This window comes from Danio aesculapii, chromosome 16 (genome assembly GCF_903798145.1).
Source record: "Danio aesculapii chromosome 16, fDanAes4.1, whole genome shotgun sequence".
NCBI classification, from domain to species: Eukaryota; Metazoa; Chordata; class Actinopteri; order Cypriniformes; family Danionidae; genus Danio; species Danio aesculapii.
Genome location: NC_079450.1, coordinates 24314982 through 24331335, shown reverse-complemented (window position 1 = coordinate 24331335; position 16354 = coordinate 24314982). Strand labels below are relative to the sequence as shown.

The following is a 16354-nucleotide window of genomic DNA, read 5'->3' as shown; positions in this document are numbered from 1 at the left end:
ATTTTTTATTTAAAAACTGCTATTTTAAAGATTAGATTAGTTAAAAAATGGATCTAGTGAAACCCTTTTGGCAAGGTGTTATTGAAACAATTGACTAACCTGCCTAGTTAACCTAATTTACCTAGTTAAGCCTTTAAATGTCACTTTAAGCTGTATAGAAGTGTCTTGAAAAATATATAGTCAAATATTATTTACTGTCATCATGGCAAAGATAAAATAAATCAGTTATTAGAAATGTGTTATTAAAACTGTTCTGTTTAGAAATGTGTTGAAGAAATATTCTCTCCGTTAAACAGTTATTGGGGAAAAAAATAAACAGGGGGCTTAAAATTCTGACTTCAACTGTAAATGTTGGCGGTCTGCTACAACAAGAACCAGTTCTGAGGGAGTAGGGTAGTATCATGGTCTAAACATAGACTTGGGAAATACTCTTTACCTGATTTAAACATTCGCACTTCTTTTTTTTGTTTTGTTCTTGTTTTATTTTTTGTTTATTAAATTTTTTAGGGAACAGGTTGATGGGACGGAGAATAGGGTGTCAAATGATTGCTGTGTCTACATGATTATTATTCTGTAACTGTGTAATCTGGCGTCACGGTGGCGCAGTGGGCAGCATGTTAGCCTCACAGCAAGAATGTCTGTGTGGAGTTTGCATGTTCTCCCCGTGTTGGCGTGGGTTTCCTCCGGGTGCTCCTATATATCCGCTGCGGATATATAGGCAGTTCATTCTGCTGAGGCGACCCCAGATTAATAAAGAGACCTAGTCGAAAATAAAATGAATAAATGAACTGTGTAATCTGTTGTGATATACAAACTGAAAAAGTAATAAATATATTGCACAAAAAAGGATCTTTTTAAAATGCTTTCTATTAGTTTTACCCACTGATCTATATAGATGACTGGTTTTACATTTTCCCATATCAATGCATGTATATGTTTATGTATGCAAGTATCTTTTTGTGCAAATTAATAAAAAATGTTGAAGTTTTGTTAAAATATCACTAAAATGTTCAGTTGTTTACGTTTATTTTATTATATATACTTTTTCCAAAATAAAAAATGAAATGTAAATATTAATTTAGCCAATTTTCAATTATTTATTCATTTTCTTTTCGGCTTAGTCCCTTTATTAATCCGTGGTCGCCACAGAGGAATGAACCAACTTATCCAGCATATGTTTTACGCAGCGGATGCCCTTCCAGCTGCAACCCATCACTGGGAAATAAATTTAGCCAATTTTAGTTTTTATAATTTAATAAAAACTGATCATTTCAGCAATGATTAATGTTGCAATAATGTTGTTTCCACACCAACATACTGTCTCTGAGCTCTCTCATGATAGGTATTAAATATTATTCCTATTAAAATCTATTAACAAGCAAGCTATGACTAAAAGATGTTCTACCCATAAAATGGCCAGGCTTTTTTACATGATTATATCTGATATCTTGTGTCTGCGTATTTTCCACTTTTCACATATGACTTACTTTCAAATGAGAACAGTTTGACTGTATATTCTGTGAATATAACCGTAATACCAACGCTAAATACCTGTATATGTACAATATAATAAATGCTAAATATGCTTCACATCGATTATCAAAAGAGAAAGTGCGTAGAAAATACGCTCTAGGGCCTTTTAGGTTGAACTGGGGAGTATGGGAGTATCGCGCAAAAGCGTGTTTTATCGCCAAGATAGGACTGACCAGACGAGTTGTACTTCATGATTGTACGTTTATCATGTCAATCATCCGCTTGTCTCCGCCCACCGCTTCGATAGACTTCCTGAAAACGCTCGTGCCTCCCCTACAGCTCAGGAAAGCTGGAAAACTCGCGATGTAGGGGGGACAAAAATACCAGGTAAGTCCGCTATTGTTTTCGCTTTGTCGTGTATTTTTATTACTATCCCGCCAGGAACATCAAAGTTAATAGCTCGGCATATTTGATAAAGTATTTGAACAGAAACAGATTCGTTTTTCAGGTTGATGTGTCTCAGCTCCCGTCAGCTGGGTTATTTGAAATGACATTAACAACATGTTTTCCGAATACATTTATCACTGGAATAAGACCGCGGTTTGTAATTCATTACATTTAAGGATTTAAACGCCTCCTGTATGTACAATCAAGTCCATTCATCCTGATGATGAAATGTTACTAGTTCGTTGTGTTGGCCTGTCATCAGTTAGCTGTGTTTATATGCGAGTTTGCTTCTGAGTTGCTAAGAAACTGCAGTTGTACATATTAATTTCCTTGACATTAGCTTTTATGGTCTTTTGAAGACCCGTTTCGCCTGCAATTCATTTTATAGTACCCTCAGCTTCAAGATAACATGGGCTGTTTGTTTTCTCAACCGGCTATGACCATGCATTATAATTTCCAAATGTCAAAATGTGAGCAGCCTTTTGTACTATAATACAAGTTCAGTCAACTGAATAAAACCCATTTCCCTTAGTTAACTAGTCACTGTCACAGCTGACTGGCCATCTGTCAAATTCAGAAACACTTTGTAATTGTGTCAGAGTGCCATTAGATTTCTAATGTGTCAAATAGAGCTTTTTATTTTTGTCTGGATTGCAAAGCATACTTTTATTTTCTGTTAGTAGGCCGTGAGTTTATCAATTTCATAAAATACTTGCATAAAGGAAGATCTAGATCTACACAACTGTGCGAAGGTCATCGGTATCTTTGATTTACGATCTGTTAGATCACAACTGGCTAATTGTAAGTCAAAGGCTTTGGGGTATCTGAATAAATCCTGAAACTATCATATCATTGATGCAGTAAAGTCTTCTTGGTGATAAAGGGGACAAAGTGTGCATTCATGTGAGAGAGAGAAGCCCAGACAGTCAACAGAAGCTCTTTGGCTCTAGAAAGGTGGCAGCTTTATAGAGGAATGCACTTTTGGTCTTTTGTGGGTCTTGCTTTTTTGGTAATGTCACCACCTAGCTTTTTAAGGATACACGTGGGCGAAGTGAACGTCAGTTTTTTTATTATTATTATTATTATTCTTTAACAGTTATGGAAATTTGCCAAGCATTGATTTCACATGAGTCTTAAAATGCAGGACAGGAAGAAAATTAAAGTGCGTGTTTAAAAGTCGCATATTTGTGCATTGAGTCGACTCACTGACTGACTGAACTCCAAAAGAAAGACTACAGATGCTGAACAACAGCTCAAATGTCTTACACAGTCATGCGTCTCGCATCCTAGATGTTTATAGACTGACTCGATATATTAGGGCTCTCAATTGCAGCCGTTTCCTGTCAGCCATAAACTCACACTATGAGATCTTAATCTGCTGAATCTGTCGTCAGTTCGCATTTCAAACATTCCTCTGTGTTCCATTTAGTTAAACTTCCAAATGCTGATTAACTCTGCTTTTTATCTGCGCTCTTGGTGTAGTGTTTCGTGCTCAATTGTGGAATTTGAAGATACGGCGTCATCCAAGATTGATGCTGAACAGGTGTAATTCCACCCCAGCAGGTTTTCTTCTCTGTTTGGTTTAAAATGACACGGCCCTGCATTTTTTGGGTTGCCTAGCACTGGCAAACCACAGGCATTTGGAACGTTTGAAGAATGAACTTTGCATTTAGTCTGCAAATCCATCCGTTCACATTTCCTCAGATTAACAGTTGCCACACTCACACTTGAGAAACAGAATCGTATTGTTCAGCATAATTCTCTTGCTGATGTCAGATCATTGAAGATATTGCACTATATGTTATCTGATTACTTAAGTCTCTTACGGCTAGGTGCAGGTCAAGGGTCAGTTCAACATTGCATTGATTTAGAAGGGAAGTAACGAAGATGTTGACTTCAGAATCAAGAAAAAATCTTATTTGACAGAAATTCTTCAATTAGAAGAAAAAATCGTTATATTCTTAAGATTCATCTTATATGACTTGTATTGTTCTTTAGAATATTGGATGAAGGGCTGCACGATTAATCGAAGAAAGATTACGATCTCGATTCAACTCTACACACAATCTTAAATCAGCTTTTCTGCGATTCAGCCAAATATATTTTAAAGGTCAGGAGAGAAGCATAAAGGTGGTCGCACAAGTCTTCAGCAACATGGACACCTCCAAATGCTGTTAAAAGCGTCACATACTGTATTTATAAGGTATATAATTGATCACAGAACGTAATTTCTTTCATAATGTAATGACGTATTCGCAGTAGCGAAATCACACGTGAGCTGACGCTCTGTTTGTTTACTACCGAGAGGACGTGCTTGTGCCCGCAAATGATTGCTACTTGTGAACAGAACCTGCATAGGCTCTGAATAACAGGTAATGAAGTTGTAAATAACGTTCAGTTTGTTGCAAACTGAACACAAAGTGACAGCAGGCATGAGTGCACTCGGCAGTGAAAAGTGAAACTAAACGTGTGCACATAATTTAAGTCAGTGTTTCTCAACCACGTTCCTGGAGGACCACCGGCTCTGCACATTTTCCATGCATGTCTCCTTAACCAAACACACCAGATTCAGATAATCAGCTCATTAGCAGAGACTGAAAGACCTGTAATGAGTGTGACAGACAAAGGAGAGATCCAAAACATGCAGTGTTGGTGGTCCTTCAGGAACGTGGTTGAGAAACCCTGATTGAAGTAACCATATCGCATTTTAGAGTTATGTTCACAAGGATTTGGTATGTTTTTTACTTTCATAGCAAACACAGTGTGTTGTACATGAAAATATAAATGTTTCCTGGCACAATATAACTACTCTAGCCTAACATTGAATATAATGCTAAAGGGAATCTGATAATGACAAATGTTTGATTTTACCGGTGAAAAAATGGTTTAATAATGTTGTTAATGACAAATGACAAGCATATGTCTCAAACATAATAATTCAACTTCAGAATTATGAATAGTTGTATTCTGATGTCATTACTGTGAATTAACAACCAGGACAGATTTAAAGTCCACCATTCGAAGTCTATACAAAATTTGGCATTTTAACCAACAGTAGACCTACACAAAGGCCTATTATTATTATTGTTGTTGTTGTTGTTTTACTATATGTTTGAGAAATAACAATAATAATAGCCTACTTGTATTAACCTTTATTTTACATCTACAGAATCGTGAGAAAATCGCGATCTTGATTTTAAGCAAAAAAAATTGTGATTCTGATTTTAGCTAGAATCGTGCAGCTCTAATTAGATTCAATCTGCAAAATGTAATCTATCTCTTTCTGTCTCTTTTTCCTATGTATCAGGGCACCTGTAACAGCAGCTAAAGAGGAAAACCATGACTTGAGACCCTGTTCCAGCACTACTCCACTTTCTGTATTCTATACTTTATTTATTTACCATTTTGAGGACCGTCCTGCAAAGACCGAAGAACAGAATTCAACCTTAATGGATATCAAATCTTGGATTTTCCTGCATTTTTTTATTGGGTGAGCTAAAATGCCTGCATTCCCAGCACTACTACAATCTCTGATACTGTTTTTGACCAAAACCAAAAGTTGCATCCCGTTCATCTCTATCACTTCCTCAACCTTGTTGTCTTTGGAGAGGAACTGTGTTTTCAGTTGTACACCTCGATAAGGCTTCATTTGGATTCTTTTCAAACATTATCTTCGTCCGGCCGTTACCTCTGCTCTCTGTGCTTGTTTGTCACTGAACATTTTTTGTAGCTTTTCTAGGGTTATTATAACCTTGCTGTGTTTATTTTTAGCCATCGTAAGTTTAAAGCTCCCTGACCTTTAAGAAATGCATTGTTAATTGAAACTGTGCTTCCAGTTTTATTTAAAAGTGTTGCAAGAGAGGAAAATTGTTAAAATGAGTCACTTTAAAGCTGTTGAATGATTATTTATGTAGATGCACAATGAAATCCGTTTAGCCTTGACAAAAGACTTGCACCTTTTCTCATATTGTGACATTTTGCCAGTATGTTCACATAAAGACACAAATGAGAAAGGCAAATACATGTTTTATGAAGCAAAAATATAGTTTTTGTTAGGATATTATTAGGACGTATTTGTTAGGACATAGCAATACTAAACTGGAAATCTCTTTTGTGTATTGTATTTTGATCAGATGATCATAAGAGGAATTAGCATTGTTTCCAGGCAAAATTGCACTGATTGGAAAGATTGAACACTATCAGGGAAAGAAAGGCCTGCTGAAGTTTCTTTTTTATTTTGAACAGACACCTTTTGAAGCGCTGTCATCATTTATAACTTTATTGAACGTTCAGTTTATGTAAAACATCTCCAAACGTCTACTGCATCCGTCCAGAAAGTCATCTCCCTACAAAGCTGAAGGTAGACCTCTGTATGAGGCTCTCACCCAAACCTACCCTTTGCTTCCCAGTGGCACTACTTTTTGAGTCCAGACATTGAGCATGCGTTCTCCTGGCCCTGACAGCCCATCCATGACTGAGGAAGCATTGTTGCATGGACAGTTTGGTGGTTGGAGTAGTGGAGGGGGCAGTGGAAGTAACAGCAACAGCTGCCCCAACAGCCCTGGAGGTGTGTCTTTACCTTCCAGCCCTGCCTCCACTAACTACGCCCTGACCCTCACACCAACTCACATCCATGTCCAGCGGTTGTCTCCACGTGCAGGGAAGCAGTCCAGGTTGCTTCTGCCCATGGCAGAGCTGACCGGATGCAGCTGCCCACGCTCGCCTGCCCCTCCCTTGCTGGTGCTTTACTGGTACCCTCCCGGACGCCGCCGGAAGGGTGTTTCTAGACACAGACAGGTGAGGGCGTATTTGGCAGAGAGCCGAGCTGAGGCGGAGAAATGGAACGCTGCTATTCAGAGCCTGCTGAGGGGGATGGACGTCAGCTCCACTACAGGTGGGTGTCAGAGTTTGATCATTCACAGATGCTCTGTATTCAGGTGGTTATGTGTGTCTGTGCTTATACGAAAGCATTTGACAAATAGCTTTTAATGCCTTTACTAAATGTATAAATGCATCCAGATGCTGCTAATTCTTCAAGACGTCTGAGTCAGTGCTGTTGCATTAACGTGGCATCATGAGTGTGTGTCTTGTAAATATGATGTTACTTTGATTTAATTTCATGGTGAGCTAAATTTATATGAGCATGAATCATTGCTGTCTGCATTTATTTGTGTAAGAGTTTAACTGTTCACTACTGCTCTTTTTTTTTCAGTCTGCTCTTTTTTTTCCCTTTGCTTTGCACTCATAATGTGTACCACATGCTGTCATTGATGGTCAGAGATTGGGTGGGTCTGCGGCAGGGAAAACATAGCCTGTTTTGAGTAGTGTAGATCATTCGGTAGCAGTACGCCAGGCGTTATTGACTTTACCAGATGCTGCGTGTTGTTGCTCTGTCCCTTTTTTAAACTGTTGTGCTGTAGTTGCATGTGAGTTGTAGTTGTTGCAGCTCAATAAATAATTAAAATGCCTTTATATGATGTTAATATATTTGTTGGTTTGTAGTTTGTGTGGTCAGATTAAACCCTGAGGTGTGAAATGTTAGTACACCCTATAAAATGGTCATTTTATTTTTCAGATGTTTGATCATGCTTTCAATAATGGGTAAAACTACAATGTTTATATCATATTAAAGCAACCGTAAAAAATAATGTCACAATTAATTGTTGAAATCAAGAGAAACGAGTTTTACCTTTTATATTAAGCAATGTTGACATTATTGGTAGCTTTTGACAGTGGAGACATAAAAGCGTACTGAACTGTACCGTACCGTACAATGGAAACAGGCCATAAGGAATTGCCGGGAAACTCTTGTCTCAGTTAATTTTCAAAATACTAGAGTAAGATAAATTCAAAGGAGGAGTCAACAGCTGAATAAAAGCAGCACAACTTTGCCCTATGTGGGAAGAAAGAAGTCTTCAGATAAATCTAGGTGAAGATCAGGAATGTACATGCATTGTGCACTGGAAAGATAAAATATTTCTCAAATCACAACCTTAAGAAAATGATGAAATGCTCTCAAGGTAACACACAACTGAATCTTTAAGACATTTTATTGAATAAATGGTTAGCTGGATATCTTTAACTTGATCTTTTAAATGTCAATTTATCAGGATTTTTAAAAATGTAGGTCAGAAATACGTGTATCTTTTAAAAACATACTGTCTCCTTTCAGATCACTTCATATGTGGCTTAGTGTTTGGCCTAGTGCTTACTTTGCCTAAGATTAAAGGCTTTACGCTAATTTGTTTTTCCATTGTATTGGGCAGAATTTTGCAAAAGCATGTTGCCTCGTCCCCGTCGACTGTTGCTGCTGGTCAATCCATTCAGTGGCCGGGGTCAGGCAATGCAATGGTGTCAAACGCATATACTTCCAATGATAAGAGAAGCTAACATCAGCTATAACCTCATACAGACAGGTAAGACCAAACATGTGCAATCTCACAAACAAGATGCCAGCTGTAAATGGTTCAGAATATAATTGATGTACCATGTACACAAAGCAACAGTGGTCAGAATCGCACTGAACTGATGTGATTTTTGTTGTTGTGCAGAGCGTCAGAATCACGCACGTGAGCTAATCAGAGAAATCTCACTACCGGAATGGGATGGAATCATCATTGTGTCTGGAGATGGACTTTTGCACGAGGTGGATATTTTCATCACACCTTGCATATTTAATTACTACAATGCTTAAATGGAATCAGTCAAATTTTTACCAGTATTCTGTGTGAATTTTTTGTATTGTAATGATTTTTAACATGTCAAATGACTGAGAAAAATAAACTTAGTTGAACAGATTTCTTAAAATATGTTAGACGGGATGTGTACATAAAAAAAAATTACAAAAGAAAAGCCATAGGGCTTGCATGTAAAAATAAGTTCTTGTTTTTTTCATATAATTTACATAATAATTAATGTGTTCTTTTTCTCTAGGTGATAAATGGCTTTATGGAAAGGCCAGATTGGGAACAAGCAATAAAAACTCCTGTGGGAATTCTGCCTTGTGGCTCTGGAAATGCTCTTGCTGGTTCCATCAACCACTATGCTGGGTATGAAATGTACTTGAGCTCACCTGGGACAAACTGTGAAAATGTGCAGTTCTTTAGAGAGCCTCCGTTATTTTTAAAAGAGCAGTTTAAAATTTAAAGTGGTCATCATTTATTCACTCACAATCCAAAATATGTATATTGTTACTTTTTCTTTCTCACCCAGTGTGGAGATTTTTGTTTTAATTCTTTCATGTGTTTTAAAATGCAAAACATACAGATTTGGAACAATATGAGCGTTCGTAAAGAATGAAAGATGTTTTATTTTTAAGCACTCTTATTCTTCATGCGTGTTTGCAATCCCCTTTGGTGCAATTTATTTTTAATGCTTTGTTACATGAACAATTTCACATGCTGCAATGTGCATATAAAGGGCATTCTGCAACTATTCCTTTTGAAGAACGACAAAATGAATGTAGAAGGAAAAGTCTTTGATACTAACATGAGTGTGAAACTTCTCTGTAGTTCTTTGCTATAGTGTAGATGTACTAGTACCAGGCTAGTTTTTTTAAAACTCCCATTAAAGGTCTATGTTATGCAATGATGTTTAATTCGTATATTGGAGTTATTATTTTATGTAAGGAAATCTAAGGGTGCTTTCACACCTGTAGATTTATTTTGTTCCGAAACAGGGATTAAAATTGTTACAATGTTGCACTTTGTTCTTGGTGCGGTTCGCTTTCACACAGCAAAGTTTCTACATGGACCAAAATGGCTAAAACAAGTCATGTGCGAGTAAACTCTCCTCACATTGGTCAGAGTTTCAGGGTTTATTTTGCAGAGTCCTGATCGGCTTATTTTAATTTATGGCACTGAGCAATAAGACATTATAAGTGAAAAGCTGTGCTTTAATTTTTAATGGTGACACCCACAGGTATCGTCACCAGATATAAATCAGAGAGGTCAGACTTTCTCATACATAACCGTTGGCTAGAGTTATGCATTATAGTCTTTACATTATAGAGAGAAATAACAGATAAACCAAGATTGCAGTTTGGTCAATTTTCCTAACTGATAAACAGCTCTCTGTAATAATTCAACATGCTTTTACATTTGCATTTAACATGTAACGCATTTACTTGTAGGAATGACATCCCGCCCTACTCATAATTCTCTCTTCTTATAGCCATATATACATATATATGCCTATTACATATCTTTAATACACTGTGATATAGCCTGGTTCGTTAGTTTGTTGGATAATTTTGCTTTCTAACTACAATCCATCCACTCCAGAGTTCGTTTCAGTCAAGCCGAGACCACCTCATTCAGGTGATCTCGGACCGATTGTTTTAGCGCAGATCCGAGCGCAATTGGCAGGATTCACATATGCCAAACAAACGACGCTAACTGGGCAAACGAGACGGGTTCTGAAACAAAGGTCTAGGTGTGAAAGCACCCCAAGACTCCTCTTGGTATTGTTAATTATGTTTAATTGTCTATTTTGCTTTCTCTCTCTCAGATATGACATGTGCCTACGGGAGCCTCTCCTCCTCAACTGCTGTTTTCTGCTGTGCCGAGGTGGGGTTAAACCGTTGGACTTGGTCTCTGTTACAACCAGCCCGTGTGCTTCATCATCCACGTCTAATCAAAATGGGCATCCACCTGCTCCCAGGAGGCTTTTCTCATTCCTTTCTGTGGCATGGGGTTTTGTTTCTGATGTGGACATAGAGAGCGAACGATACAGAGGGCTGGGCTCAGCTCGTTTTACACTGGGAACACTAGTGAGATTGGCATCTCTGCGCTCTTATAAGGGTCGTCTTTCCTACCTGCCTCCTGCTGTAGTCAACCCGTCCCCTGATGCCACACCTCAGCCACCCCGCAGGCCCCTATCGCGCAGTATTACTGAAGGTCTGGAGGGATTTTGTCGCACACCCATCCACCGCACATGCTCTGACATGGGCCTGAGTGAACAAAGAAGTCTCCGAAAAGATGATGGAGAAAGAGAGCGGGAAAGAGAGCGGGAAAGACAGGAGAGAGAGCGGGAGAGGGAAAGGAGGAGAGACAGGGCAAGAGGGGTTGGGGTAGTGAGAGCTAGCAGTCTCGCAGAAGACCGAGAGAGAGAGGTAGAAGCAGAAGAGAAAATGGAGATGTCTGGGACCAGCTCTGAATCAACTGAAAGGGATGAATGTGACAACATGGCCAAGAATAATGGTAATGGAGAAGAAAATAAACCAGGAGAGAGTGAGATAGATGGCCACGAGGTGACAAATGCAAGAAATTTAACTGACAGAAATGAGGTAAATGAGTGTGACGGAAGTTATCAGACAACACCACCTGAACTGCAACATACATTACGTAAAAACTCGGCTCCCTCTAGCCAAATAATTAATGCCTTCTTCAGCCAACCGATTGGTGCGGACACTGACCAAGACTTGGAGCTGGCAGCCTATGGCAAGGAGGATGAGGACATAAATGGCACTTACTTTCAGAAAGAGGCATATTCATTGGACAAGTCTCGCGAGCGAGCCCTCACTATCTCATCCTCTCCATTCCGTCAGTCTCCTTTCAAAGCTTTCAAGCCCAAACCTTTGGACCAGAACCAGAACCCCTCACGGCCAAGGCCCCTCTCTCTTCTCCACCAATCACATTCAAACTCTCTCCCTCCGAAATTTCCATCCCTTTCTCTGTCCCTTTCTCCAACCCCTCCTTCATCTCCATCTTGTGCCTCGCCACACTCTTCTTATCTCGCACCACGTCCCAACACTCCCAGCTCATCTTCTCCGTCCCCTTCAATTCATTCACCAACTCCTTCCTTCAACTTTGACCTAGCAGAGCCTGCAGGACCCCTAAAAAACCAACCTCACGTGACATCCTCCATCAACCTTCCAGAGGATGATTTGCTACCTCCTCTGGACCAGCCTCTCCCTACAAGAGACTGGGTTACTATTGAAGGTGATTTTGTCCTGGTTCTTGCCATCTACCAGTCCCACCTGGGAGCAGACCTTCTTGCTGCGCCTCAGGCTCGATTTGATGATGGATTGATCCATCTGACATTTGTGCGGGCTGGCATCTCCCGAGCAACACTACTTAGACTGTTCCTAGCGATGGAGAGAGGAGCCCATCTGTCTCTTAGCTCTCCTTATGTTAGTCACGTTTCTGCTCGGGCGTTCCGCCTTCAGCCACTTTCGCCACGAGGAACCCTTACTGTTGATGGAGAGCTGGTGCCCTATGGGCCACTGCAGGCACAGGTGAGTAGAGAGCTACTAGTGGAGGTAGAAATGCAAATTCTATTCTTGGAGTGTCCAACCCTGCTCCAGAAAAAAAAACTATGTTCTGCATATTTTAGCTCCAAACAGTTTACCCACACATACCTAAAATTGTTAAGAGTTTAATAAGATGGTTCATGCATATAATGAAACTTTGCGGAACTTTGTTGTTCTCCAGGAACAGGTTTGGTCACTCCTGGCTTGCATTTTTTTAACATCCTTCCCTCACTAACTTGAAGTTAGTTACTAACTAACAAGTGCAGTTTTGAGTGGCCTGAATGGCTATGTCCTTAGCCCTTGATGGCTTATAATCCACTACGGAAATTATTTATTTTTTGCATTTTTTTAACCTCCTTTGAATGTCTTACACCACTATATATGTCTATAGGTAATTTATCATTGAACTGTTTGGGATGGGGGTCAATAAACATGATCTGCAGTGATGTTACAATGTTTCACAAATTGGAACACACTTCAGAATGGCGACAGGGATCCTGAGAGCAGATGTTTAGAGAATTTGACACTAATTTGATACTCCGGAAGCTGCGACCATTTTTTGTTATTTTGTATTGTGACGCAGTTCCTAGAGAAACTAAATATTAAATGACAAAACAGTGGCTGTGGCTTGTTTTTTCTGCTAAAGTAGGCAGTTCATTCAGAAAGATCTGGAAAAGGGTTTTAGAAGAGTTATTACAACCTAACAGACCCCCTCCTCCTCACCATTTCTGTTTGTTGTCAAAACTGACAGTTGGAGCAGCATGGTTAAGTATGTTAACCACACCCAACACCTCAAAATCGCGTAATATGAGAATTTAATAAAAAAAAAACAGGAAGTACATTTTCAGATTTTAATGTTAGATCACAAGAGCAAACATATCTATCTTAATGACATGCACGGATGATTAGTTCACCACCAAAACTAGCAATGTGAGCTAACAAAATCAATATGGTTAGTTTTGATTTCATGTGTACTTTAATCTTTCAAAACAAATAATTAATTATGAAAATCAAAGTATATATTTTTCATACTGTAACTTTGAACTTTTGTTAAGTTATAATTGATTTTAGGCTAACACTTTTTTTTTTTTTTTAGAAATTCAAAAAATTTTTACAGCGCTGTTATGCATGTACGTACGATGGACTTATAATAGTCATTACCTAAACTGGGTAATAACTAGGTTCTACCCTTCAACTAGCTAACCTTAACTAAAGTGCAACCGCTTTTAGTGTTTATTTTGAATACATTGAATTTGAATGTTTTTGTGTGTTAATTTACCTAGAAAGTCTGTGGATTATCTCTCTCCCTCTCTCTCTTTATTTACACAACTACAATTTGATTCAAAGTGAAGTGCTGTACTATCAAGAAAGACCAAGAGATATAAGCTTCAAAGCAAAAATAGATAAAACACAAGGCAGCTACTGACGTAACAATCACTGACATAACAATAGATATAAAAACACAAGGCAGACAACAAACAAAACAAACCGGGAAACATAGTTAAGGCTTTGGAGTTGTTAAAAAATTTGTTTTACTAGAGATTTAGGTAGCAAAGACACAGTTCTGATAGAGGATGGCAGTCAAAAGCTCGATCACCTTTGCCATGCAGCCTTGAGCGAGGAATTTGGAGAAGACCTTTGTTTGCTGGGTCTTAGAGATAATTTTGGTTTAGAAATAGAAATCCCTTTGGCAACATATAATGGTGCTAGGTTAGGTGGAAGCCACTCTAGGGTGGGTGAAATGTGATCGAACCTCCGACTGCTTGTCAACATTATATGTAAAAATGATATGTAAATATGTTAAAGGGCTGAGAAAAAACTAATTTGTTAAAATATGTAGTAAATGTAAGACTGGATGTGTACGTATAATGTACATAAAGATGATTTCTGTAGCTAGGTGGTCAGCCAGCAGGTTTGCATTTAAGAATAAGTTTTTTTCATTATTACATGATAATCAATGTCTTCTTTTTCTCCATGTGATATTTTTGGCTCGTCTTAAAAACATTTCTGATTTTCCCAATCTTTTGTCGCAGGTTCATCCCTCCATGGCCCGTTTGATTGTTGGGGACTCTGGAATAAAGATTACAAGATTCTGACCTGTTTGGATTTGAACGGGCAGGGATTAGTGTGACGCTTTGGATTATATAACATTTTGCCATCCGCATATTGGGCGGGAGAGAGAAACAGAAAGCCAGCAGTTGCAATCACTGCTTTTACTGGGATTAACTAAGGGATTGCTTATTCAAGCTGCATATGCAAGGAGTATTTTTGAATTTAACGAAGGGATGAAAACTTGCGGCCTATTGCACGACTGTAGGATTACCATTGGATTACCCTCACTGTAGTTGGAGAGAGTATGCAGCAATGTCCACATAGAAGAAAAATGAATGTGTCCAACTGGTGTATACATTTTAGTATGCATTCGTGAGTAGATTCAACAGTGCTCCTGCCTTATTTCAGAGAGTGGAAAAAAACAATGACACACTAAAAAAACAATAGCTGGCTTTTAGGTTGCCGTCCCCACATTCATTAGGTTGACTCCTCCCATTTTGCATAATAGGTACCCCTGGAATGCCTTATCCGTCTCTGAACTTTAAGTGAAACCCCTCCTTAATTTATATACTTGCTTATTATCACACTTACAAACTTAAACCTCATTAGCAAAGATTTATCTGCATTGAACTAAGTCTCCGTCCAGCTTTTGAGAATCTGTTGTTGGAACTGATCCGAAATATAATCAGTTTAGATTTGCGTCCATTTAGTTTTGCGGGTAATTTTAGGACACCATCACTGACTGCAACAGTTAAACTGATAAGGTGTAAATTGCACTGCTAGTTTGTTTACGAAAAGCATGCCATGCTATTTTTGCTAACTAGCATTATACACTGCAGTGAACACAGAAAGAAAGCTTGCAGTATGAAGTTTTTTCCTCCGCCCAGTGTCTTTTGCACAACTTATGTGCATTTTTATTCAGCTTAATTAAGATAGAACTGGAAGTAGTTTGTGATCAACTGGTAATGCACCTTTAAGTGATAAAAAACAAGGACATATGTTAGGCAAGGGTGATTCCAGTAATTTGGGCAGATGGTCAGTAAATTCGATAACATTTGAATCGATTTCTCTCAAAACTATATTTAAGATTGGGTCATTAGATTAAGTAGAGTGTATTTATCAGCTCTTTTAAAAGCATACCTGTAGAAAATCCAGCTGTGGAGCTGATTCTAAATTTAAAGAAACCTTTTGAGTGCTTTTACCTAAATATTTATTGGAGAAATGTCCTATTTACACTTCTGCTTTAATTTTCTTATTTTCCAGATGACCACGGTTTGACATTTTTCACTTTTGCTGTAACTTCTAAATTAATAATAAGTAACTCCAGAACTCGATTGGTATTTCCAAACAGCTGTTCAATTCTGCCTTGTGCATTGATTTCTACTTTTGTTGATCACTGCTGTCCTCAGCTCTTAAGGTTGATATTTATTTCTAGTTCATTTGTTTTCGGGTCCGGGCACTCAAATGATTTTCAGCTATAATCAGATGGCCAGTTATTTGGTTTTGCTTTTCATTCCCTATATTTCCTTCCTTCCTTTTTGTTGTACCATGCTTTAGCGTGATCAAATAATTTTGGTATCAATCTGCTGTCCACCTTGAAAATTCCAGTTTAAGATCATCCTCAATTGCTTGTATTAAGATTGTAATTACTATTAAAAGAATATTATATTAAACATATATGCATATTATTTACAGTTCCTAGATCTGTATGGTTTGAGAGTTTCATTCAGATAAAATTTAACTATGAAACCCTGCATTTGTCTCGTCCAGTCTTTCTTAATCGTACGATAAAGGTATCACTATAAACACTGATCGCATAAATGTTTTCGTCAGGCTCTTGATAATCATATTTCCAAAGGAATTCAAGTACATAAAAGGAACTGGAACTATGAAAAAGTGACATAATTTTGAACAATCTCTGTCGTAATTAATGCAAGAGGTGGAAAACAATGCAAGTTCCTGTTAGGCGAGATGAGTAAGGCACCAGCGGTCTGATAGCCCAGTGTTTCATTTCTCTCTGTCTCCTGTTGGTTATCAAGTTTGCACGGATTGGTAAACAAGGAAGCCGTCGTCTCAGACTCTCTTCCTCTCTTTCTTTCAGCTCTTCATCTATTCACCCTACTAATCTCA

The 16354-nt window shown here is 38.3% G+C and overlaps 1 protein-coding gene across 1 annotated transcript; it reads left to right on the top strand.

The window, feature by feature from the left end:
• Positions 1–1770: 1770 nt before the first annotated feature.
• Positions 1771–15978, top strand: sphk2 (sphingosine kinase 2). Its single transcript, XM_056474989.1, has 7 exons — positions 1771–1860; positions 5228–6814; positions 8187–8336; positions 8472–8566; positions 8854–8969; positions 10429–12157; positions 14206–15978. The coding sequence occupies exons 2-7, from the start codon at positions 6361–6363 to the stop codon at positions 14266–14268; spliced, it is 2607 nt and encodes an 868-aa protein (XP_056330964.1). The 5' UTR covers positions 1771–1860; positions 5228–6360; the 3' UTR covers positions 14269–15978.
• The last annotated feature ends 376 nt before the right edge of the window (positions 15979–16354 follow it).

Bases quoted from the DNA above. Each gene is read 5' to 3' on its own strand.
- sphk2 (XM_056474989.1), top strand. From the start codon at position 6,361: ATGCGTTCTCCTGGCCCTGACAGCCCATCCATGACTGAGGAAGCATTG. The intron at 8,337-8,471 runs GTAAGACCAAAC...GTTGTTGTGCAG, and splicing joins CTATAACCTCATACAGACAG to AGCGTCAGAATCACGCACGT. The intron at 8,567-8,853 runs GTGGATATTTTC...CTTTTTCTCTAG, and splicing joins GAGATGGACTTTTGCACGAG to GTGATAAATGGCTTTATGGA.